The 26,746-nt window shown below is 42.3% G+C and overlaps 1 protein-coding gene across 8 annotated transcripts in view; it reads right to left on the bottom strand.

Moving 5' to 3' along the window:
- The window catches only part of LOC110525129 (electrogenic sodium bicarbonate cotransporter 1), a 375,195-nt gene that overhangs the window by 257,324 nt on the left and 91,125 nt on the right, over positions 1-26,746 (bottom strand). For 5 of the 8 annotated variants that reach the window (XM_036979185.2, XM_036979183.2, XM_036979188.2 and 2 more), the window contains exon 1: positions 21,917-22,919. In XM_036979185.2, the coding sequence (XP_036835080.1) occupies positions 21,917-22,118 (202 nt within the window). In that variant the 5' untranslated portion in view covers positions 22,119-22,919. Of the gene's footprint in view, positions 1-21,916; positions 22,920-26,746 lie in introns of those variants that run through there. The other 3 variants (XM_036979187.2, XM_090239263.1, XM_090239262.1) reach the window with 1 other exon arrangement.

Genomic DNA, 26,746 nt, shown 5'->3' with positions numbered 1-26,746 from the left:
CCCTAGACGCACTACAATTTGCTTACCGCCCCAATAGGTCCACAGACGACACAATCGCAATCACGCTGAACACTGCCCTAACCCTTCTGGACAAGAGGAATACCTATTTAAGAATGCTGTTCATCGACCATAGCTCAGCATTTAACACCCTAGTACCCTCCAAACTCGTCATTAAGTTCGAGACCCTGGGTCTTAACCCCGCCCTGTGTAACTGGGTCCTGGACTTTCTTCTTTTTTTTTTAACTCTGTTTATTAAGTTTTGAACATACACACATACAGACAAGACAAAGCGGGTCCTGGACTTTCTGACGGGACACCCCCAGGTGGTGAGGGTAGGAAACAACATCTCCACCCCACTCATCCTCAACACTGGAGCCCCACAAGGGAGCGTTCTCAGCCCTCTCCTGTACGCCCTGTTCACCCATTACTGCGTGGCCATACACACCACCAACTCAATCATCAAGTTTGCAGACGACACTATAGTGTTAGGCTTGATTACCAACAACGACGAGACGGCCTACAGGGAGGAGGTGAGGGCCCTCGGAGTGTGGTGTCAGGAAAATAACCTCACACTCTACGTCAACAAAACAAAGGAGATGATCGTGGACCTAAAATACCGATTTCCGATTGTTATGAAAACTTGAAATCGGCCCTAATTAATCGGCCATTCCGATTAATCGGTCGACCTCTAGTCTCCACAATGCATCACTGGATGCAAACTACCTGCCCTCCAGGACACCTACACCACCCGATGTCACAGGAAGAACAAAAAGATCATCAAGGACAACAACCACCCGAGCCACTGCCTGTTCACCCAGCTATCATCCAGAAGGCGAGGTCAGTACAGGTGCATCAAAGGTGGGACAAAGAGACTGAAAAACAGCTTTCATCTCAAGGCCACCAGACTGTTAAACAGCCATCACTAACATTGAGTGGCTGCTGCCAAAATACTGACTCGAATCTCCAGCCACTTTAATAATACAAAAGTTGTAATAAATGTATCACTAGTCACTTTAAACAATGCCACTTATATAATGTTTACATGCCCTACATTACTCTTCTCATATGTATATACTGTTCTCTATACCATCTACTGCATCTTGCCTATGCCGTTAGGCCATAGCTCTACCATATATTTTTATGTAAATATACTTATTCATTACTATACACTTGTGTGTATAAGGTAGTTGTTGGGGAATTGTCAGATTACTTGTAAGATATTACTGTACTGTCGGAACTAGAAGCACAAGCATCCATGAGACATATTCAGTACTGTTAGACCTCGTCCTAGAGACATATGCAGTACTGTTAGACCTCGTCCTAGAGACATATTCAGTACTGTTAGACCTCGTCCTAGAGACATATTCAGTACTGTTAGACCTCATCCATGAGACATATTCAGTACTGTTAGACCTCATCCATGAGACATATTCAGTACTGTTAGACCTCGTCCTAGAGACATATTCAGTACTGTTAGACCTCATCCATGAGACATATTCAGTACTGTTAGACCTCGTCCTAGAGACATATTCAGTGCTATTAGACCTTCCCATTAGACACCAGTCAGTCAGTCAGAGACTCGAAAACAAAAGGCAATACCCGACAGCCACAGAACACAATAGCACATATTATCCACCTCAACACCCCTCCACACCACATCACTACCCCACCACACAACACAATAGCACGCATTCTCCAGATCAATCACAATGCCTTGTGTTTTATTCAAATTCACTCGCTGACAACCCTCGAGTGTGGATAGAGACATGATTCATTTCTTTGTTGGTCTTTTTTATTCAAGTTGGATTACTCCTGAGCTATAGCACCTACAGATACAGTATAAGAGAGGACCAAGATACAAAGTGCTCTCTGAAATGCTGAATTGTTTCAATGAGCACGTTGTATCATCTGGTAGGCTGTTCCTCTGTCTCTGTACAACCCTGTGTGGATGAACCAGTGAGAGCTGGTCAAACTTTTAGCTTTTTGCCATTCTCAGTGCAGGTGGTACATAAAGCCCTGCACTCCTTAGATCAGAGAAAGCCTGCAGGTCCTAATCTTTTGGATCCCTGCTTTTTAAATCTGGCAGCTGATTTCATTGCTGAACCACTTACATATCTGTTCAATCTAACCCTGGAATGTAATGAAATTCCAAAGATCTGGAAATCAGCATTTGTCCTACCACTTCCTACCACCTCCTGTCTCAGCCTCCAGTATTTATGCTGCAGTAGTTTATGTGTCGGGGGGCTAGGGTCAGTTTGTTATACAGTGCCTTGCGAAAGTATTCGGCCCCCTTGAACTTTGCGACCTTTTGCCACATTTCAGGCTTCAAACATAAAGATATAAAACTGTATTTTTTTGTGAAGAATCAACAACAAGTGGGACACAATCATGAAGTGGAACGACATTTATTGGATATTTCAAACTTTTTTAACAAATCAAAAACTGAAAAATTGGGCGTGCAAAATTATTCAGCCCCTTTACTTTCAGTGCAACAAACTCTCTCCAGAAGTTCAGTGAGGATCTCTGAATGATCCAATGTTGACCTAAATGACTAATGATGATAAATACAATCCACCTGTGTGTAATCAAGTCTCCGTATAAATGCACCTGCACTGTGATAGTCTCAGAGGTCCGTTAAAAGCGCAGAGAGCATCATGAAGAACAAGGAACACACCAGGCAGGTCTGAGATACTGTTGTGAAGAAGTTTAAAGCCGGATTTGGATACAAAAAGATTTCCCAAGCTTTAAACATCCCAAGGAACACTGTGCAAGCGATAATATTGAAATGGAAGGAGTATCAGACCACTGCAAATCTACCAAGACCTGGCCGTCCCTCTAAACTTTCAGCTCATACAAGGAGAAGACTGATCAGAGATGCAGCCAAGAGGCCCATGATCACTCTGGATGAACTGCAGAGATCTACAGCTGAGGTGGGAGACTCTGTCCATAGGACAACAATCAGTCGTATATTGCACAAATCTGGCCTTTATGGAAGAGTGGCAAAAAGAAAGCCATTTCTTAAAGATATCCATAAAAAGTGTCGTTTAAAGTTTGCCACAAGCCACCTGGGCGACACACCAAACATGTGGAAGAAGGTGCTCTGGTCAGATGAAACCAAAATTGAACTTCTTGGCAACAATGCAAAACGTTATGTTTGGCGTAAAAGCAACACAGCTCATCACCTTGAACACACCATCCCCACTGTCAAACATGGTGGTGGCAGCATCATGGTTTGGGCCTGCTTTTCTTCAGCAGGGACAGGGAAGATGGTTAAAATTGATGGGAAGATGGATGGAGCCAAATACAGGACTATTCTGGAAGAAAACCTGATGGAGTCTGCAAAAGACCTGAGACTGGGACGGAGATTTGTCTTCCAACAAGATAATGATCCAAAACATAAAGCAAAATCTACAATGGAATGGTTCAAAAATAAACATATCCAGGTGTTAGAATGGCCAAGTCAAAGTCCAGACCTGAATCCAATCGAGAATCTGTGGAAAGAACTGAAAACTGCTGTTCACAAATGCTCTCCATCCAACCTCACTGAGCTCGAGCTGTTTTGCAAGGAGGAATGGGAAAAAATGTCAGTCTCTCGATGTGCAAAACTGATAGAGACATACCCCAAGCGACTTACAGCTGTAATCGCAGCAAAAGGTGGCGCTACAAAGTATTAACTTAAGGGGGCTGAATAATTTTGCACGCCCAATTTTTCAGTTTTTGATTTGTTAAAAAAGTTTGAAAAATCCAATAAATGTCGTTCCACTTCATGATTGTGTCCCACTTGTTGTTGATTCTTCACAAAAAAATACAGTTTTATATCTTTATGTTTGAAGCCTGAAATGTGGCAAAAGGTTGCAAAGTTCAAGAGGGCCGAATACATTCGCAAGGCACTGTATCTGGAGTACTTCTCCTGTCCTATTCGGTGTCCTGTGTGAATCTAAGTGTGCGTTCTCTAATTCTATCCTTCTCTCTTTCTTTCTCTCTCTCGGAGGACCTGAGCCCTAGGACCATGCCCCAGGACTACCTGACATGATGACTCCTTGCTGTCCCCAGTCCACCTGACCGTGCTGCTGCTCCAGTTTCAACTGTTCTGCCTTATTATTATTCTACCATGCTGGTCATTTATGAACATTTGAACATCTTGGCCATGTTCTGTTATAATCTCCACCCGGCACAGCCAGAAGAGGACTGGCCAACCCACATAGCCTGGTTCCTCTCTAGGTTTCTTCCTAGGGTTTGGCCTTTCTAGGGAGTTTTTCCTAGCCACCGTGCTTCTACACCTGCATTGCTTGCTGTTTGGGGTTTTAGGCTGGGTTTCTGTACTGCACTTTGAGATATCAGCTGATGTACAAAGGGCTATATTAATAAATTTGATTTGATTTGATTTGATTTTAAAATGGGGAAATCCAACTCTTTTAAATAATTATAGGTCAATCTCAGAGCTGTCACCCTGGTGAAAATACTTGAAACCCTCGTAAGTGAACAGCTAAAATAGTTTTTATTTACTAACTCTATATTAACAATGTACCAATCGGGCTTTCGGAAGAAGCATAGCACAATTACAGCAGCCATGAAGGTTTTAAATGATATCACTGAAGCCCTTGACAAAAAACAGCACTGTGTCTCCCTGTTTATTGACCTCTCAAAGGCTTTTGATACAGTTGATCATGCTATACTAAGGCAGAGATTGCCGAGTGTAGGTCTTTCAGAGCATGGTTTGCTAACTATCTGTCTGATAGAACTCAGTGCACTCAATTTGATGGGCTTATGTCTGTTAAATTGTCTGTCTTTAATGGTGTGCGCCAAGGCGCTGTACTTGGTCCTCTCTTATTTATATAAATTATTTAGACAAAAATGTCCAAAATGCGCAACTTCATTTTTATGCTGATGATACTGTTATTTACTGTTGTGCCTTATCTCTTACAAAAGCTTTCCAGAACTTGCAAATTGCTTTTTATACTGTTCAACATACCTTGTGTCAAATGAAGCTTATCCACAATACTGACAAAACTAAACTAATGGTGTTTTCTAAAGCAAGAAATAGACCTCTGAACCTTTCACCTATTACTACCTGACAGGGCAAGGAGATTGAGGTTATAACCTCATATAAATATCTTGGAATGTTTATTTATGACGGCCTATCTTTTAAATTGCATATTCAACAACTTACCAAAAAATTGAAGCTGAAATTGGGATTTTATTTTAGGAATGAGACCTGTTTTTCATTTGAAAGCAGAAGGAGGCTAGTATGATGAATGAGCCTCCACCATGTATATCTAGTATCAACTACATTTATGCCTTTACTAGACTATGGGTATATTTTATATATGAATGTTTCCGCTCAGTGTTTGAGATTAATTGACACCCTTTACCATGGCACTTTGAGATTTATTTTAAACTGCAAAGCCCTTATGCACCATTGCACTTGGTATACCAGGGTTGGCTGGCCTTCTCTAGTCACTCGTAGGCTCAGTCACTGGTATACTTTTATTTACAAAGCCATTTTGGGTTTACTACCTTTTTATTTGTGCATTTTTATTGCTCAGAAATGTGGTGGGTACTCTCTTCGTTCACTGGACTTTATCCTGCTAACTGTTCCAAATGTCCCAACTGAATTTGGTAAAAGGGCTTTTATGTCCTCTGCGCCATCGTCTTGGAATGCCTTACAAAATAATTTTGTCCCGATTGGTATTTTTAAATCACTGATGAATTAACTTGAGACTGGTTCCCTGAACTGTCAATGTTTTTAAATTGCTGTTTTTGTTATGCTCTTGTGAATTCTATGGTTTTTACTAGATTACTTGTAGTTTTTCATGTTGTTTGTCTGTAATTTTTGTAATGACTTGGTGCTGCCTATCTTGGCCAGGATGCTTTTGAAAAATATATTTTAAATCGCAATGAGCCCTTCCTGGTTAAATAAGGGTTAAATAAATACTCATTCTACACCACCAACAATGACCCAAATAACACCTGACAGAATAACACCCACACTACAGACTGCATCAAGACACTGTCCCACACTGCAGAATGTATCAAGCCACTGTCCTGTAGACTTTGGGATAAAGAAAAGCATGCACATCTGCAATGAACTGTTGACATGGACCACAACCAAGACCAGTCTGATCCAGACAACAACATGTAGCAACTTCAGGGGGAGGTGAGGTGAGGAGAAGTGAGGAGAGGAGAAAAGAAGAGAGGAAAGGCGAGAGCAAGAGAAGAGGCCAAGCGGAATAGAAAGAGAAAGAGGGAGAGAAGAGAGAAAGGGATTGAAGAGAGAAAAGAGAGCAAAGAAAGAGCTAGAAAGAGAGAATGAGAGTGATATATAGGGAGAGTAAGAAAGAAGGAGGGGGTCTCTAAAAATCGAATAAGAAAGAGAGAGAGAGATGAGGATTGAAAGAAATAAGGAGAGCGGGGGAACTGGAAAGGGAGATTTGCACACTGCCAGAGTAGCTTTGTTGTGTGTTTCCTGTTCTTTTGGGTTTTCCTTTAGTTTCTTTTGGGTTTTCCCCACCAGGCCCTAAATGAAGTGAGCTCCCTGTGTTTTACTCACTAAATAACCATGGAGGCACATCACCAGTTACCCCAGTAACACATCAACACTTACACCAGTAAGAGAGCTGCTCGGGACAACAGGGGCCAATGTGGAGGGCTGGGAACTCACCACCAGCATGTTAATACCAACAGTATGCTAATACCAACAGCATGCTAATACCAGCAGCATGCTAATAACAAGCAACATCATGATAATACAAACAGCTGATACCATCAACATGCTAATAGCAACAGCATGCTAATACCACTAGCATACTAATAGCAACAGCATGCTAATACCACTAGAACGCCAATAGAAACAGCATTTTAATAGCAACAGCATTCTAATAGCAACTGAATGTGAATACCACTAGCATGCCAATAGCGACAGCATGCTAATAGCAACAGCATGCGAATGGCAACAGCATGCTAATAGTAACATCATGATAATACCGCTGTTCACCAAATCAAATCAAATCAAACTGTATTTGTCACATGAATACAACAGGTGTAAACCTTACAGTGAAATGAAAAAACAAAGTAACAAACGATTAAAGAGCAGCAGTAAAATAACAATAGCGAGACTATATACAGGGGTACCAGTACAGAGTCAATGTGCGGGGGCACCGGTTAGTCGAGGTAATTGAGGTAATATATACATGTGGGTAGAGTTAATAAAGTGACTTATGCAAAGATAATAACAGAGAGTAGCAGCAGTGTCAAAGTGTGTGTGTGTGGGGGGGGGGGGGGGGATGCAAGTAGTCTAAGTCACCATTTGATTAGATGTTCAGTAGTCTTATGGTTTGGGGGTAGAAGCTGTTTAAAAGCCTCTTGGACCTAGACTTGTTGCTCCGGTACCGCTTGCCGTGCGATAGCAGAGAGAACAGTCTATGACTAGGGTGGCTGGAGTCTTTTAGGGCCTTCCTCTGACACCGCCTGGTATAGAGGTCCTGAATGGCAGGAAGCTATCACTGGGATCAGGAAGCTTGATCCCAGTGATATACTGGGCCGTACGCATTACCCTCTGTAGTGTCTTGAGGTTGGAGGCCGAGAATTTGCCATAGCAGGCAGTGTGGCAAACCCGTCAGGATGCTCTCAATGGTGCCGCTGTAGAACCTTTTGAGGATCTGAGGACCCATGCCAAATCTTTTCAGTCTCCTGAGGGGGAAAAGGTTTTGTCATGCCATCTTCACGACTGTCTTGGTGTGCTTGGACCATGTTAGTTTGTTGGTGATGTGGACACCATGGAACTTGAAGCTCTCAACCTGCTCCACCACAGCCCCGTCGATGAGAATGGGGGTGTGCTTGGTCCTCCTTTTCGTGTAGTCCATATTCATCTCCTTTGTCTTGATCACGTTGAGGGAGAGGTTGTTGACCTGGCACCACATGGCCAGGTCTCTGACCTCCTCCCTATATTCCGTCTCATCGTTGTTGTTGGTGATCAGGCCTACCACTGCTGTGTCATCGGCAAACTGAATGATGGTGTTGGAGTCATGCCTGGCCGTGCAGTCATCAGTGAAAAGGGAGTACAGGAGGGGGCTGAGCACGTACCCCTGAGCGGCCCCTGTGTTGAGGATCAGCTTGGCTGATTTGTTGTTGCCTACCCTCACCACCTGGGTGCGGCCCGTCAGGAAGTCCAGGATCCATTTGCAGAGGGCGGTGTTTAGTCCCAGGGAACTATGGTGTTGAACGCTGAGCTGTAGTCAATGAATAGCATTCTCACATAGGTGTTCTTTTGTCCAGGTGTGAAACGGCTGTGTGGGGTAAAGTAGAGAGTGCATCATCTGTGGATCTATTGGGGCGGTATGCAAATTGGAGTGGGTCTAGGGTTTCTGGATAATGGTGTTGATGTGAGCTATGACCAACCTTTCAAAGCACTTCATGGCTACAGACGTGAGTGCTACATGTCGGTAGACATTTCGGCAGGTTACTTTAGTGTTTTGCTTAAAACATGTTGGTATTACCAACTCAGGAGGGGGAGGTTGAAAATGTCAACATAGAGACTTTCCAGTTGGTCAGCGCATGCTCGCAGTACACATCCTGGTAATCCGTCTGGCCCTGCAGCCTTGTGAATATTGACCTGTTTAAAAGTCTTACTCACATTTTCTGTGGAGAGCATGATCACACAGTTGTCCGGAACAGCTGGTGCTCTCATGCATGTTTCAGTGTTACTTGCCTCGAAGCGAGCATACAAGTAATTTAGCTCATCTGTTAGGCTCGTGTCACTGGGCAGTTCTCGGCTGTGCTTCCCTTTGTAGTCAGTAACAGTTTGCAAGCCCTGCCACATCCGATGGATGTCGGAGCCGGTGTAGCATGATTCCATCTTTGTCCTGTATTGATGCTTTGCCTGTTTGATGGTTCGTCGGAGGGCATAGCAGGATTTCTTATACACGGATTTGGGGTTGGAGTCCAGCTCCTTGAAAGCGGTAGCTCTACCCTTTAGCTCAGTATGGATGTTGCCTGTAATCCATGGCTTCTGGTTGGGGTATGGACGTACAGTCACTGTGGGGACGACGTCATCAAAGCACTTATTTATGCAGCCAGTGACTGATGTGGTGTACTCCTCAAAGCCATCTGAAGAATCGCAGAACATATTCCAGTCTGTGCTAGCAAAACAGTCCTGTAGCTTAGCATCTGCTTCATCTGCCCACTTTTTTAATTGACTGAGTCACTGTTGCTTCCTGCTTGAATTTTTGCTTGTAATCTGTGCGTGGAGTAAAGGTGGTCTAGAGTATTTTTTTTACCTCTGGTTGAACATTTAACATGCTGACAGAAATTAGGTAAAACAGATTTAAGTTTCCCTGCATTAAAGTCCCCGGCCACTAGGAGTACCGCATCTGTTATGGCGGTATACAGCTCATTGAGTGATGTCTTAGTGCCAGCATTGGTCTGTCAGTGATATGTAGACAGATATGAAAAATCTGATGAAAACTCTCTAGGTAGATAGTGTGGTCTACAGTTTATCACGAGATACTCTACCTCAGGCGAGCAAAACCTCGAGACTTCCTTAGATATCGTGCATCAGCTGTTGTTTAAAATATACATAGACCGCCACCCCTTATCTTACCATGAAACTAAGATATTACAGTTTTTAATGTCCCGTAGGTAGGATATATGTGCATTTAGCTCGTCCAATTTATTTTCCAGTGATTGTGCGTTGGCCAGTAGTACGGATGGCAAGGGCAGATTAGCCACTCATCGGCGGATCCTCACAAGGCACCATGATCTCTTTCCACGATATCTTTTCCATCTCTTTCTCCTGCGAATGACGGGGATAAGGGTGTGTTCGGGTGTAGTAAATCCCTCTCATCCGACTTATTAAAGAGAAATTCTTCCTTCAGTTCGAGGTGAGTAATCGCTGTTCTGATTTCCAGAAGCACTTTTCAGTCATAAGAGATGGTAGCAGCAACATTATGTACAAAATGAGCTAAATGTTCGTACCAAAAGTTACAATAAGAACAAAGTTTTTGATCAATAGGCAAGTTCAGATCAATAGGCAAGTTCAGATCAATAGACTAGTTCAGATCAATAGACAAGTTCAGATCAATAGACTAGTTCAGATCAATAGGCAAGTTCAGATCAATATACTAGTTCAGATCAATAGACTAGTTCAGATCAATAGACTAGTTCAGATCAATAGACTAGTTCAGATCAATAGGCAAGTTCAGATCAATAGACTAGTTCAGATCAATAGGCAAGTTCAGATCAATAGACTAGTTCAGATCAATAGACTAGTTCAGATCAATAGGCAATTTCAGATCAATAGACTAGTTCAGATCAATAGACTAGTTCAGATCAATAGACTAGTTCAGATCAATAGACTAGTTCAGATCAATAGGCAAGTTCAGATCAATAGACTAGTTCAGATCAATAGACTAGTTCAGATCAATAGACTAGTTCAGATCAATAGACTAGTTCAGATCAATAGACTAGTTCAGATCAAAAGGTGTGTCATTTTTCATTTTTCAACTAAATAATTAAAAAAGGTAATCTGGCGTTCAAACAATAACAAAGTCACTGTTTTGGTAAACAGCTGAGGGATTGAGAAAGGTACCCATTCTCAAATTCATAGACAGAGCTATGGATGCAAGGACTTACCATCCATGAGATCAAAATGATAGTTTTAATCATGTTATGAGGCTATACAGGGTTTATTTACAATGACATTGTTTACAAATAACCCACTCGGCACACACTGGTTGAATCAATGTTGTTTCCACATCATGTCAACAAAATTATGTTGAACCAACATGGAGCTAAACTACTTTTATGCTCGCTTCGAGGCAAATAACACTGAAACATGCATGAGAGCACCAGCTGTAAAGGAAGACGCTCTCTGCAGCCGATGTGAGTAAGACCTTTAGACAGGTCAACATTCACAAGGCTGCAGGACCAGACGGATTATGAGGACGTGTACTGCGAGCATGCGCGGACCAACTAGCAAGTGTCTTCACTGACATTTTCAACATCTCCCTGTCCGAGTCTGTAATACCTACATGTTTCAAGCAGACCACCATAGTGCCTGTGCCCAAGAACACTAAGGTAACCAGCCTAAATGACTACCGACCCATAGCATCTGTAGCCATGAAGCACTTTGAAAGGCTGGCTATGGCTCACATCAAGACCATAATCCCAGAAGCCCTAGACCCACTCCAATTAGCATACCTCCCCAACAGATCCACAGATGATGCAGTCTCTATTGCACTCCACACTGCCCTTTCACACCTGGACAAAAATAACACCTATGTGAGAATGCTATTCATTGACTACAGCTCAGCATTCAACACCATAGTGCCCTCAAAGATCATCAATAAGCTAAGGACCCTGCCATCTGTTTTGTCACTAAAGCCCCATATACTACCCATCACTGCGACCTGTATGGTCACGTTGGCTGGACCTCGTTTTACATCCATTGCTGGATCCTGGTCATTTATAAGTCGTTGCTAGGTAAATCCCCGCTCACTGGTCACCATTGCAGCACCCACCCGTAGCTGCAGCAGGTATATTTCACTGGTCACCCCCAAAGCCAATTCCTCCTTCGGCCACCTTTCCTTCCAGTTATCGGCTGCCAATGGCTGGAACGAACTGCAAACATCACTGAAGCTGGAGACTCATTTCTCCCTCACTAGCTTTAAGCACCAGCTGACAGAGCAGCTTACAGATCACTGCACCTGTACATAGACAATCTGTAAATAGCCCACCCAACTACCTCATCACCATATTGTTATTTATTTAATTTATTTTGCTCCTTTGCACCCCAGTATTGCTATTTGCACAATCATCTTCTGCACATCTATCACCCCAGTATTTAATTTGCCAAACTGTAATATTTCGCCACTATGGCCAGTTTATTGCCACACCCCCCTTATCCTACCTCATTTGCACATACTGTATATAGACTTTCTCTATTGTATTATTGACTGTGTGTTTGTTTAATCTATGTGTAACTCTGTGTTGTTGTTTGTGTCGCACTGCTTTGCTTTATCTTGGCCAGGTCGCAGTTGTAAATTAGAACTTGTTCTCAACAAGCCTACCAGGTGAAATAAAAAAAATAAAAAAATAAAGATTTGGCATGGGTCCTCAGATCCTCAAAAGGTTCTACAGCTGCACCATTGAGAGCATCCTGCCTGACTGGTTGCATCACTGCCTGGTATGGCAACTGCTCAGCCTCCGCCCTCAAGGCACTACAGAGGGTAGTGTGAATGATGGCTTCCTGCCATCCAGGACCTCTATACCAGGCGATATCAGAGGAAGGCCCTAAACATTTTCAAAGACTCCAGGCACCCTGGTCATATACTGTTCTCTCTGCTTCCACACGGCACGCGGTACCGGAGCGCAAAGTCTAGGTCCAAGAGACTCCTGAACATCTAGTCAAATTGCTACCCAGACTATTTGCATTGACTCTACCTACCTCTACTCTACCAGACTGCATTAACTCTACTTACGTGTACCTACTACCTCAACTAACCGGTGCCACCGCACATTGACTCTGTAACGGCACCCACCTGTATATACAGTGCCTTGCGAAAGTATTCGGCCCCCTTGAACTTTGCGACCTTTTGCCACATTTCAGGCTTCAAACATAAAGATATAAAACTGTATTTTTTTGTGAAGAATCAACAACAAGTGGGACACAATCATGAAGTGGAACGACATTTATTGGATATTTCAAACTTTTTTAACAAATCAAAAACTGAAAAATTGGGCGTGCAGAATTATTCAGCCCCCTTAAGTTAATACTTTGTAGCGCCACCTTTTGCTGCGATTACAGCTGTAAGTCGCTTGGGGTATGTCTCTATCAGTTTTGCACATCGAGAGACTGACATTTTTTCCCATTCCTCCTTGCAAAACAGCTCGAGCTCAGTGAGGTTGGATGGAGAGCATTTGTGAACAGCAGTTTTCAGTTCTTTCCACAGATTCTCGATTGGATTCAGGTCTGGACTTTGACTTGGCCATTCTAACACCTGGATATGTTTATTTTTGAACCATTCCATTGTAGATTTTGCTTTATGTTTTGGATCATTGTCTTGTTGGAAGACAAATCTCCGTCCCAGTCTCAAGTCTTTTGCAGACTCCATCAGGTTTTCTTCCAGAATGGTCCTGTATTTGGCTCCATCCATCTTCCCATCAATTTTAACCATCTTCCCTGTCCCTGCTGAAGAAAAGCAGGCCCAAACCATGATGCTGCCACCACCATGTTTGACAGTGGGGATGGTGTGTTCAAGGTGATGAGCTGTGTTGCTTTTACGCCAAACATAACGTTTTGCATTGTTGCCAAGAAGTTCAATTTTGGTTTCATCTGACCAGAGCACCTTCTTCCACATGTTTGGTGTGTCGCCCAGGTGGCTTGTGGCAAACTTTAAACGACACTTTTTATGGATATCTTTAAGAAATGGCTTTCTTTTTGCCACTCTTCCATAAAGGCCAGATTTGTGCAATATACGACTGATTGTTGTCCTATGGACAGAGTCTCCCACCTCAGCTGTAGATCTCTGCAGTTCATCCAGAGTGATCATGGGCCTCTTGGCTGCATCTCTGATCAGTCTTCTCCTTGTATGAGCTGAAAGTTTAGAGGGACGGCCAGGTCTTGGTAGATTTGCAGTGGTCTGATACTCCTTCCATTTCAATATTATCGCTTGCACAGTGCTCCTTGGGATGTTTAAAGCTTGGGAAATCTTTTTGTATCCAAATCCGGCTTTAAACTTCTTCACAACAGTATCTCGGACCTGCCTGGTGTGTTCCTTGTTCTTCATGATGCTTTTAATGGACCTCTGAGACTATCACAGTGCAGGTGCATTTATACGGAGACTTGATTACACACAGGTGGATTGTATTTATCATCATTAGTCATTTAGGTCAACATTGGATCATTCAGAGAAACTCACTGAACTTCTGGAGAGAGTTTGCTGCACTGAAAGTAAAGGGGCTGAATAATTTTGCACGCCCAATTTTTCAGTTTTTGATTTGTTAAAAAAAGTTTGAAATATCCAATAAATGTCGTTCCACTTCATGATTGTGCACCACTTGTTGTTGATTCTTCACAAAAAAATACAGTTTTATATCTTTATGTTTGAAGCCTGAAATGTGTCAAAAGGTCGCAAAGTTCAAGGGGGCCGAATACTTTCGCAAGGCACCGTATACAGTACCAGTCAAAAAATAAAGTTTTTATTTATTTTCAACATTGTAGAATAATAGTGAAGACATCAAAACTATAAAATAACACAAATGGAATAATGTAGTAACAAAAAAAGTGTTAAACAAATCAAGATATATTTGAAATTTGAAATTCTTCAAAGTAGCCCTTGATGACAGATTTTCAAATTCTTGGCATTCGCTCAACGAGCTGCATTTTAGTTAACAGATATCTCTTGTTAAAAGTTCAGTTGTGGAATTTCTTTCCTTCAAAATGCGTGTGAGCCAATCAATTGTGTTGTGGCGAGGTATTATTAATAGTTTTATTTAACCTTTATTTAACTGGGCAGGAAAGATAAGAATAAATTCTTATTTACAATGATGGCCTACAAAAGTTAGGGGTGGTATACAGAAGATAGGCCTATTTGGTTAAAGACCAAGCCCATGTTTTAGCAAGCACAGGTCAAATAAGCAAAGGATTAGGGTTAGACAATTGTCCATCATTACTTTAAGACATGAAGGTCATGCAATATGGACAATTTCAAGAACTTTGAAAGATTATTAAAATGCAGTCGCAAAAACCATCAAGAGCTGTGATGATACTGGTTCTCAAGAGAACCACCACAGGAAAGAAAGACAGAGGTAAAATGAGACTATTCGCTGAGACAAATCCTTACACTAGCCAAGAGACTATTGGCGAGGACATACCCTTACCCTAACTATGAGAATATTGGCTAAGACAAACCCTATCCATTTGGCTGAGACAAACCCTTAACCTAACTATGAGAACATTGGCTAAGACAAACCCTATTCCATTTGGCTGAGACAAAACCCTTAACCTAACTATGAGACTATTGGCTGAGACAAACCCTTACCCTAACTATGAGACTATTGGCAAAGACAAACCCTTGCCCTAACAATGAGACATGTGGCTAAGACAAACCCTTACCCTAACTATGAGACTATTGTCTGAGACAAACCCTTACTATAACAATGAGACATTTGGCTGAGACAAACAATTACACTAACTATGAGACTACTCGCAAAGATAAACCCTTAGCCTAACTATGAGAATATTAGCTAAGACAAACCCTATCCATTTGGCTGAGACAAACCCTTACCATAACTATGAGACTATTGGCTGAGACAAACCCTTACCATAACTATGAGACTATTGGCTGAGACAAACCCTTACCATAACTATGAGACTATTGGCTGAGACAAACCCTTACCCTAACTATGAGAACATTGGCTAAGACAAACCCTATTCCATTTGGCTGAGACAAACCCTTACACTAACTATGAGACTATTGGATAATACAAACCCTTACCCTAACTATGATACTATTGGCTAAGACAAACCCTTACCCTACATATGAGAATACTGGCTAAGACAAACCCTTACCCTAATTATGAGACTATTGGCTGAGACAAACCCTTACCCTAACTATGAGACTATTGGCTGAGACAAACCCTTGCACTAGCCATGAGACTATTGGCTAAGACAAACCCTTACCCTAACTATGAGAATTTTGGTTGAGACAAGCTCTTACCCTAAGAATGAGACAATAGCCTGAGACAAACCATTTCCCTAACTATGAGACTATTGGCTGAGACAAACCCTTACCCTAACTATGAGACTATTGGCTGAGAATAACCCTTACCCTAACAATGAGACATTTGGCTGAGACAAACCCTTACCCGAACTATGAGACTATTGGCTGAGACAAACCCATACCCTAACTGTGAGACTATTGGCTAAGATAAACCCTTACCATAACTATGAGAATATTGGCTAACACAATCCTTGTCCATTTGGCTGAGACAAACCCTTACCCTAACTTTAAGAATTGGGCTGAGACAAACCCTTACCCTAACTATGAGACTATTGGCTAAGACAAACCCTTACCCTAACTATGAGAATATTGGCTGAGACAAAACCTTGCACTAGCCATGAGACTATTGGATAAGACAAACCCTATCAATTTTGCTGAGACAAACCCTTACCATAACTATGAGAATATTGGCTAAGACAAACCCTTACCCTAACTATGAGACTATTGGCTAAGACAAACCCTATCAATTTTGCTGAGACAAACCCTTACCATAACTATGAGACTATTGGCTAAGACAAACCCTTACCCTAACTATGAGACTATTGGCTAAGACAAACCCTTACCAAAACAATAAGAATACTGGATAAGACAAACCCTATCTGTTTGGCTGAGACAAAACCTTACCCTAACTATGAGACTATTGGCTGAGACAAACCCTTACACTAGACATTAGACTATTGGCTGTGACAAAGCCTTACCCTAACTATTAGAATATTGGCTAAGACAAACCCTTACCCTAACTATGAGACTATTGGCTGAGACTATGAGACTATTGCTTGAGACAAACCCTTACCCTAACTATGAGAATATTGGCTAAGACAAACCCTTACCCTAACTATGAGAATATTGGCTAACACAATCCTTGTCCATTTGGCTGAGACAAACCCTTACCCTAACTATTAGATTTTTGGCTGAGACAAACCCTTACCCTAACTATTAGATTTTTGGCTGAGACAAACCCTTACCCTAACTTTGAGAATTGGGCTGAGAGAAACCCTTACCCTAACTATGAGACTATTGGCTTAGACAAACCCTTACCCTAACAATGATACTATCAGCTAAGACAAACCCTAACCATTTGGCTGAGACAAACCCTTACCATAACTATGAGACTATTGGCTGAGACAAACCCCTACCCTAACGATGAGAATGTTGGCTGAGACAAACACTATCCCTTTGGCTAAGACAAATCCTTACCCTAACTATGAGACTATTGGCTAAGACAAACCCTATCAATTTTGCTGAGACAAACCGTTACCATAACTATGAGACTATTGGCTGAGACAAAACCTTGCACTAGCCATGAGACTATTGCATAAGACAAACCCTATAAATTTTACTGAGACAAACCCTTACCATAACTATGAGAATATTGGCTAAGACAAACCGTTACTCTAACTATGAGAATATTGGATAAGACAAACCCTTACCCTAACTATGAGACTATTGGCTAATACAAAACCTTACCCTAAATATGAGAATATTGGCTAAGACAAACCCTTACCATAAAAATTTGACTATTGGCTGAGACAAACCCTTACCCTAAATATGAGACTATTGGCTAAGACGGACCCTTACCCTAACTATGAGACTATTGGCTAATACAAACCCTTACCCTAACTTTGAGACTATTGGCTAAGACAAACCCTTACACTAGACATGAGACTATTGGCTGTGACAAACCCTTACCCTAACTATGAGACTATTGGCTGAGACTATGAGACTATTGCCTGAGACAAACCCTTACCCTAACTATGAGAATATTGGCTAACACAATCCCTGTCCATTTGGCTGAGACAAACCATTACCGTAACTATTAGATTTTTGGCTGAGACAAACCCTTACCCTAACTATGAGACTATTGGCTAAGACAAACCCTTATCCTAACTATGAGACTATTGGATAATCAAACCCTATATGTTTGGCTGAGACACACCCTTACCATAACTATGAGACTATTGGCTGAGACAAACCCTTACCCTAACTATGAGAATATTGGCTAAGACAAACCCTTACCCTAACTATGAGAATATTGGCTAACACAATCCTTGTCCATTTGGCTGAGACAAACCCTTACCCTAACTATTAGATTTTTGGCTGAGACAAACCCTTACCCTAACTTTGAGAATTGGGCTGAGAGAAACCCTTACCCTAACTATGAGACTATTGGCTAAGACAAACCCTTACCCTAACTATGAGACTATTGGCTAAGACAAACCCTTACCCTAACTATGAGAATATTGGCTAACACAATCCTTGTCCATTTGGCTGAGACAAACCCTTACCCTAACTATTAGATTTTTGGCTGAGACAAACCCTTACCCTAACTTTTAGATTTTTGGCTGAGACAAACCCTTACCCTAACTTTGAGAATTGGGCTGAGAGAAACCCTTACCCTAACTATGAGACTATTGGCTTAGACAAACCCTTACCCTAACAATGATACTATCAGCTAAGACAAACCCTAACCATTTGGCTGAGACAAACCCTTACCATAACTATGAGACTATTGGCTGAGACAAACCCCTACCCTAACGATGAGAATGTTGGCTGAGACAAACACTATCCCTTTGGCTAAGACAAATCCTTACCCTAACTATGAGACTATTGGCTAAGACAAACCCTATCAATTTTGCTGAGACAAACCGTTACCATAACTATGAGACTATTGGCTGAGACAAAACCTTGCACTAGCCATGAGACTATTGCATAAGACAAACCCTATAAATTTTACTGAGACAAACCCTTACCATAACTATGAGAATATTGGCTAAGACAAACCGTTACTCTAACTATGAGAATATTGGATAAGACAAACCCTTACCCTAACTATGAGACTATTGGCTAATACAAAACCTTACCCTAAATATGAGAATATTGGCTAAGACAAACCCTTACCATAAAAATTTGACTATTGGCTGAGACAAACCCTTACCCTAAATATGAGACTATTGGCTAAGACGGACCCTTACCCTAACTATGAGACTATTGGCTAATACAAACCCTTACCCTAACTTTGAGACTATTGGCTAAGACAAACCCTTACACTAGACATGAGACTATTGGCTGTGACAAACCCTTACCCTAACTATGAGACTATTGGCTGAGACTATGAGACTATTGCCTGAGACAAACCCTTACCCTAACTATGAGAATATTGGCTAACACAATCCCTGTCCATTTGGCTGAGACAAACCATTACCGTAACTATTAGATTTTTGGCTGAGACAAACCCTTACCCTAACTATGAGACTATTGGCTAAGACAAACCCTTATCCTAACTATGAGACTATTGGATAATCAAACCCTATATGTTTGGCTGAGACACACCCTTACCATAACTATGAGACTATTGGCTGAGACAAACCCTTACCCTAACTATGAGAATATTGGCTAAGACAAACCCTTACCCTAACTATGAGAATATTGGCTAACACAATCCTTGTCCATTTGGCTGAGACAAACCCTTACCCTAACTATTAGATTTTTGGCTGAGACAAACCCTTACCCTAACTTTGAGAATTGGGCTGAGAGAAACCCTTACCCTAACTATGAGACTATTGGCTAAGACAAACCCTTACCCTAACTATGAGACTATTGGCTTAGACAAACCCTTACCCTAACAATGATACTATCAGCTAAGACAAACCCTATCCATTTGGTTGAGACAAACCTTTACCCTAACCATGAGACTATTGGATAAGACAACCCCTATCCATTTGGCTGAGACAAACCTTTACCCTAACTATGAGACAATCATCTGAGACAAACTCTTACACTAGCCACGAGACTATAGGCTAAGACACACCCTATCCATTTTGCTGAGACAAACCCTTACCACAACTATGAGACAATCATCTGAGACAAACTCTTACCCTAACTATGAGACTATTGGCTAAGACAAACCCTATCAATTTTGCTGAGACAAACCCTTACCATAACTATGAGAATATTGGCTAAGACAAACCCTTACCCTAACTATGAGAATATTGGCTGAGACAAACCCTTACCCTAACTATGAGACAATTGGCTAAGACCAACCCTTACCCTAATTATGAGAATATTGGCTAAGACAAACCCTTACCCTCACTATGAGAATATTGGCTAAGACAAACCCTTACCCTAACTATGAGACTATTGGCTAATACAAACCCTTACCCTAACTATGAGACAATTGGCTAAGACCAACCCTTACCCTAAATATGAGAATATTGATTAAGACAAACCCTTACCCTAACTATGGGAATATTGGCCAAGACAAACCCTTATCCTAACTATTAGATTATTGGCTAAGACAAACCCTTACCCTAACAATAAGAATATTGGATAAGAAAACCCTATCTGTTGGCTGAGACAAACCCTGACCCTAACTATGAGACTATTGGCTGAGACAATCCCTTACACTAGCCCTATCTGTTTGGCTGAGACAAACCCTTACCCTAACTATGAGACTATTGGCTAAGACAAACCCTATCTGTTTGGCTGAGACAAACCCTTCCACTAGCCATGAGACTATTGGCTAAGACAAACCCTTACCCTTACTATGAGAATATTGGCTAAGACAAACCCTTACCCTAACTAGGAGACTATTGGCTGAGACAAACCCTATCTGTTTGGCTGAGACAAACCCTTCCACTAGCCATGAGACTATTGGCTAAGACAAACCCTTACCCTTACTATGAGAATATTGGCTAAGACAAACCCTTACCCTAATTATGAGAATATTGGCTAACACAATCCCTGTCCATTTGCCTGAGACAAACCCTTACCCTAACTATGAGAATATTGGCTAACACAATCCCTGTCCATTTGGCTGAGACAAACCATTACCGTAACTATTAGATTTTTGGCTGAGACAAACCCTTACCCTAACTATGAGACTATTGGCTAAGACAAACCCTTATCCTAACTATGAGACTATTGGATAATCAAACCCTATATGTTTGGCTGAGACAAACCCTTACCATAACTATGAGACTATTGGCTGAGACAAACTCTTGCACTAGCCATGAGACTATTGGCTAAGACAAACCCTATCAATTTTGCTGAGACAAACCCTTACCATAACTATGAGACTATTGGCTAAGAAAAGCTCTTACCCCAACTATGAGACTATTGGCTATGACAAACCCCTACCCTAACTATGAGAGTATTGGCTGAGACATACCCTTACCCTAACAATAAGAATATTCGATAAGACAAACCCTATCTATTTGGCTGAGACAAACCCTGACCCTAACTATGAGACTATTGGCTGAGACAATCCCTTACACTAGCCCTATCTGTTTGGCTGAGACAAACCCTTACCCTAACTATGAGACTATTGGCTAAGACAAACCCTTACCCTAACTATTAGATTTTTTTGCCTGAGACAAACCCCTACCCTAACTATGAGAGTATTGGCTGAGACAAACCCTTACCCTAACAATAATACTATTGTCTAAGACAGGCCCTATCCATTTGGCTGAGACTAATAGCCCTTACCCTAACTAAGAGAAAATTGGCAGAGACAAACCTTATCCATTTGGCTGAGACAAACCCTTATCCTAACTATGAGACAGGTCTAAGTAAAACCCTTACCCTAACTGTGAGAATATTGGCTAAGACAAATCCTAACAATTTGGCTGATCATACAGTAGTTATTGTTGTTATTGGTTGGTCTAGGCTGGGTTATTGTAAAGTTACTATTTCTTTTGGAGGGTCTAGGTTGGTTTACTGTGAATTTACTGTTGCTCTTTGGGGGTCTAGCCTGGGTTACTGTAAAGTTACTGTTGCTCTTTGGGGGTCTAGGCTGGGTTACTGTAAAGTTACTGTTGCTCTTTGGGGGTCTAGGCTGGGTTACTGTAAAGTTAATGTTGCTCTTTGGGGGTCTAGGCTGGGTTACTGTAAAGTTCTGTTGCTCTTTGGGGGTCTAGGCTGGGTTACTGTAAAGTTACTGTTGCTCTTTGGGGGTCTAGGCTGGGTTACTGTAAAGTTACTGTTGCTCTTTGGGGGTCTAGGCTGGGTTACTGTAAAGTTACTGTTGCTCTTTGGGGGTCTAGGCTGGGTTACTGTAAAGTTACTGTTGCTCTTTGGGTTACTGTAATGCATGTTTCGGTTGGAATAACAGCATGTGATGAATGGATTGATTGTCTTACCTTCTACCTCCTCTTCATCACAGACGTGTTTGAGGAAGGAGGCGCCTCGGTCCAGCACGGCCTCGTCCTCCATCCTGTAATAGTAGAAGAGGAAGAAAGACTGTTCACACTTCTCTTCCAGAGACAACGTGGAGCCATAGCGCTTGGGCTCGTTCACCTGCAGTGTGTTGGGGCTGAGCCGGGTGGTGCTGGACCCACTCATTCTTAAATCATTAAACACTCATCTACAGTTCCTCTTCTGCCACCAGGCCCATCTACAGGTGGTCTTCTCTCTCCAGGATCCTGGCCAGCAAGGCAGCTAGCTACAGCAGGATCCAGGCTGATGAAGCTCCTGTTCTTCAAGGTATCCAGTGTAGGCAAGTTATGGTGTAAGCTAACTACCAGCAGATAGTATTTAGTGTCAGCTAGCTACCTGCAGATAATACACAGTGTAGTCTAGCTACGTTGTCAGATGGTATAAAGTGTAGGCTAGCTACCAGGTAAATAGTATCCAGTGTAGGCTAGCTACCAGGTAAATAGTATCCAGTGTAGGCTAGCTACCAACAGACGGTATCCAGTGTAAACTGGCTAGCGGCAGATAGTTAGCCATCAGGCAGATAGTGACACAGTGACGTAGCTAATCCAGGATAGGATAGAATGGGTAATCCAGGGTAGGAGAGCTACTAGGCAGGTACTCTAATATGGGTAATCCAGCTAGGGGGGCGGGACAAGGTTAGGTTTATAGTGACAGGGTTTGGGATATAGTGACAGGGTTAGGGTTATATTGACAGGGTTATAGTGACAGTGACAGGGATATAGTGACAGGGTTATAGAGACAGTGTTAGGGTTATAGTGACAGGGTTAGGGATATAGTGACAGTGTTAGGGATATAGTGACAGGGTTAGGGTTATAGTGACAGGGTTAGGGTTATAGTGACAGTGTTAAGGATATAGTGACAGGGTTAGGGTTATAGTGACAGGGTTAGGGTTATAGTGACAGGGTTAGGGACATAGTGACAGGGTTAGGGATATGTTGACAGGGTTAGGGATATCGTGACAGGGTTAGGGTTATAGTGACAGGGTTAGGGTTATAGTGACAGGGTTAGGGTTATAGTGACAGGGTTAGGGGTTTTAGTGACAGGGTTGGGGATATAGTGACAGGGTTAGGTTATAGTGACAGCATAAGGTTTATAGTGACAGGGTTAGGGTTATAGTGACAGGGTTAGGGTTATAGTGACAGGGTTAGGGGTTATAGTGACAGGGTTGGGGATATAGTGACAGGGTTAGGTTATAGTGACAGGGTTAGGGTTATAGTGACAGGGTTAGGGTTATAGTGACAGGGTTAGGGATAGAGTGACAGGGTTGTGTTATAGTGGCAGGGTTAGGGTTATAATGACTGGGTTAGGGTTATAGTGACAGGGTTAGGGTTATAGTGACAAGGTTAGGATATAGTGGCAGGGTTAGGGTTATATTGACAGGGTTTGGGATATAGTGACAGGGTTATAGTGACAGGGTTAGGGTTATAGTGACAGGGTTAGAATTATAGTGACAGCGTTAGGGATATAGTGACAGGGTTAGGTTATTGTGACAGGGTTAAGGTTATAGTGAGTGGGTTAGGGTTATAGTGACAGGGTTAGGGTTATAGTGACAGGGTTAGGGATATAGTGACAGGGTTAGGGGTTATAGTGACAGGGATAGGGTTATAGTGACAAGGTTAGGGTTATAGTGACAGGGTTAGGGTTATAGTGACAGGGTTAGGGATATAGTGACAGGGTTAGGGATATAGTGACAGGGTTAGGGATATAGTGACAGGGTTAGGGTTATAGTGACAGGGTTAGGGATATAGTGACAGGGTTATAGTGAAAGGGTTAAGGTTATAGTGACAGGGTTACGGATATGGTGACAGGGTTATAATGACAGGGTTAGGGATATAGTGACAGTGTTATAGTGAAAGGGTTAGGGTTATAGTGACAGGGTTAGGGTTATAGTGACAGGGTTAGGGTTATAGTGACAGGGTTAGGGTTATAGTGACAGGATTAGGGATATAGTGACAGGGTTAGGGATATAGTGACAGGGTTAGGGATATAGTGACAGGGTTATAGTGACAGGGTTAGAGATATAGTGATAGGGTTATAGTGACAGGGTTAGGGATATAGTGACAGGGTTATAGTGACAGGGTTAGGGATATAGTGACAGGGACAAGGACAGGGTTAGGGATATAGTGACAGGGTTAGGGTTATAGTGACAGGGTTAGGGTTATAGTGACAGGGATTTGGATATAGTGACAGGTTTAGGGTTATAGTGACAGGGTTATGGTTATAGTGACAGGGTTAGGGTTAAAGTGACAGGGTTAGGTTTATAGTGACAGGGTTAGGGTTATAGTGACAGGGTTTGGGATATAGTGACAGGGTTATAGTGACAGGGTTAGGGTTATAGTGACAGGGTTAGGGTTATAGTGAAAGGGTTAGGGTTACAGTAACAGAGTTATAGTGACAGGGTTAGGGTTATAGTGACAGGGTTAGGGATATAATGACAGGGTTAGGGTTATAGTGACAGGGTTAGGGTCAGGGTTATTGTGACAGGGTTGTAGTGACAGGGTTATGGTTATAGTGACAGGGTTAGGGTTAAAGTGACAGGGTTAGGTTTATAGTGACAGGGTTAGGGTTATAGTGACAGGGTTTGGGATATAGTGACAGGGTTATAGTGACAGGGTTAGGGTTATAGTGACAGGGTTTGGGATATAGTGACAGGATTATAGTGACAGGGTTAGGGATATAGTGACAGGGTTAGGGGTTATAGTGACAGGGTTATAGTGACTGGGTTAGGGTTATAGTGACAGGTTTAGGGTTATTGTGACAGGGTTAGGGTGATAGTGACAGGGTTTGGGATATAGTGACAGGGTTATAGTGACAGGGTTAGGGTTATAGTGACAAGGTTATAGTGACAGGGTTAGGGTTATAGTGACAGGGTTAGGGTTATTGTGACAGGGTTAGGGATATAGTGACAGGGTTATAGTGACAGGGTTAGGGATATAGTGACAGGTACAAGGACAGGGTTAGGGATATAGTGAAAGGGTTAGGGTTATAGTGACAGGGTTAGGGATATAGTGACAGGGTTTTGGATATAGTGACAGGTTTAGGGTTATAGTGACAGGGTTATGGTTATAGTGACAGGGTTAGGGTTATAGTGACAGGGTTAGGGTTATAGTGACAGGGTTAGGGTTATGGTGACAGGGTTAGGGTTATGGTGACAGGGTTAGGGTTATAGTGACAGGGTTAGGGTTATAGTGACAGGGTTAGGGATATAGTGACAGGGTTATAGTGACAGGGTTAGGGATATAGTGGCAGGGTTAGGGTTATAGTGACAGGGTTAGGGATATAATGACAGGGTTAGGGTTATAGTGACAGGGTTAGGGTCAGGGTTATTGTGACAGGGTTGTAGTGACAGGGTTATGGTTATAGTGACAGGGTTAGGGACATAGTGACAGGGTTAGGGTTATAGTGACAGGGTTATAGTGACAGGGTTTGGATTATAGTGACAGTCTTATAGTGACAGGGTTAGGGTTACAGTGACAGATTTAGGGATATAGTGACAGTGTTACGGTTATAGTGACAGGGTTAGGGTTATAGTGACAGGGTTAGGGTTATAGTGACAGGGTTAGGGTTATAGTGACAGGGTTTGGGATATAGTGACAGGGTTATAGTGACAGGGTTAGGGTTATAGTGACAGGGTTAGGGTTATAGTGACAGGGTTAAGGTTATAGTGACAGGGTTAGGGTTATAGTGACAGGGTTAGGGTTATGGTGACATGGTTAGGGATATAGTGACAGGGTTGTAGTGACAGGGTTAGGGATATTGTGACAGGGTTATAGTGACAGGGTTAGGGTTATAGTGACAGGGTTAGGGTTATAGTGACAGGGTTAGGGTGATAGTGACAGGGTTTGGGATTTAGTGACAGGGTTATAGTGACAGGGTTAGGGATATAGTGACAGGGTTAGGGGTTATAGTGACAGGGTTATAGTGACAGGGTTAGGGTTATAGTGACAGGTTTAGGGTTATAGTGACAGGGTTAGGGTGATAGTGACAGGGTTTGGGATATAGTGACAGGGTTATAGTGACAGGGTTAGGGTTATAGTGACAGGGTTAGGGTTATAGTGACAGGGTTAGGGTGATAGTGACAGGGTTTGGGATATAGTGACAGGGTTATAGTGACAGGGTTAGGGATATAGTGACAGGGTTAGGGGTTATAGTGACAGGGTTATAGTGACAGGGTTAGGGTTATAGTGACAGGTTTAGGGTTATAGTGACAGGGTTAGGGTGATAGTGACAGGGTTTGGGATATAGTGACAGGGTTATAGTGACAGGGTTAGGGTTATAGTGACAAGGTTATAGTGACAGGGTTAGGGTTATAGTGACAGGGTTAGGGTTATTGTGACAGGGTTAGGGATATAGTGACAGGGTTATAGTGACAGGGTTAGGGATATAGTGACAGGGACAAGGACAGGGTTAGGGATATAGTGAAAGGGTTAGGGTTATAGTGACAGGGTTAGGGATATAGTGACAGGGTTTTGGATATAGTGACAGGTTTAGGGTTATAGTGACAGGGTTATGGTTATAGTGACAGGGTTAGGGTTATAGTGACAGGGTTAGGGTTATAGTGACATGGTTAGGGTTATGGTGACAGGGTTAGGGTTATGGTGACAGGGTTAGGGTTATAGTGACAGGGTTAGGGTTATTGTGACAGGGTTAGGGATATAGTGACAGGGTTATAGTGACAGGGTTAGGGATATAGTGGCAGGGTTAGGGTTATAGTGACAGGGTTAGGGTTATAGTGACAGGGTCAGGGTTAGAGT

This window comes from Oncorhynchus mykiss, chromosome 6 (genome assembly GCF_057628025.1).
Source record: "Oncorhynchus mykiss isolate SJ-2025 chromosome 6, ASM5762802v1, whole genome shotgun sequence".
In the NCBI taxonomy this organism is placed as follows: Eukaryota; Metazoa; Chordata; class Actinopteri; order Salmoniformes; family Salmonidae; genus Oncorhynchus; species Oncorhynchus mykiss.
The sequence above is the reverse complement of the archived record's forward strand: the minus strand, read 5'-3'. Positions and strand labels throughout refer to the sequence as shown.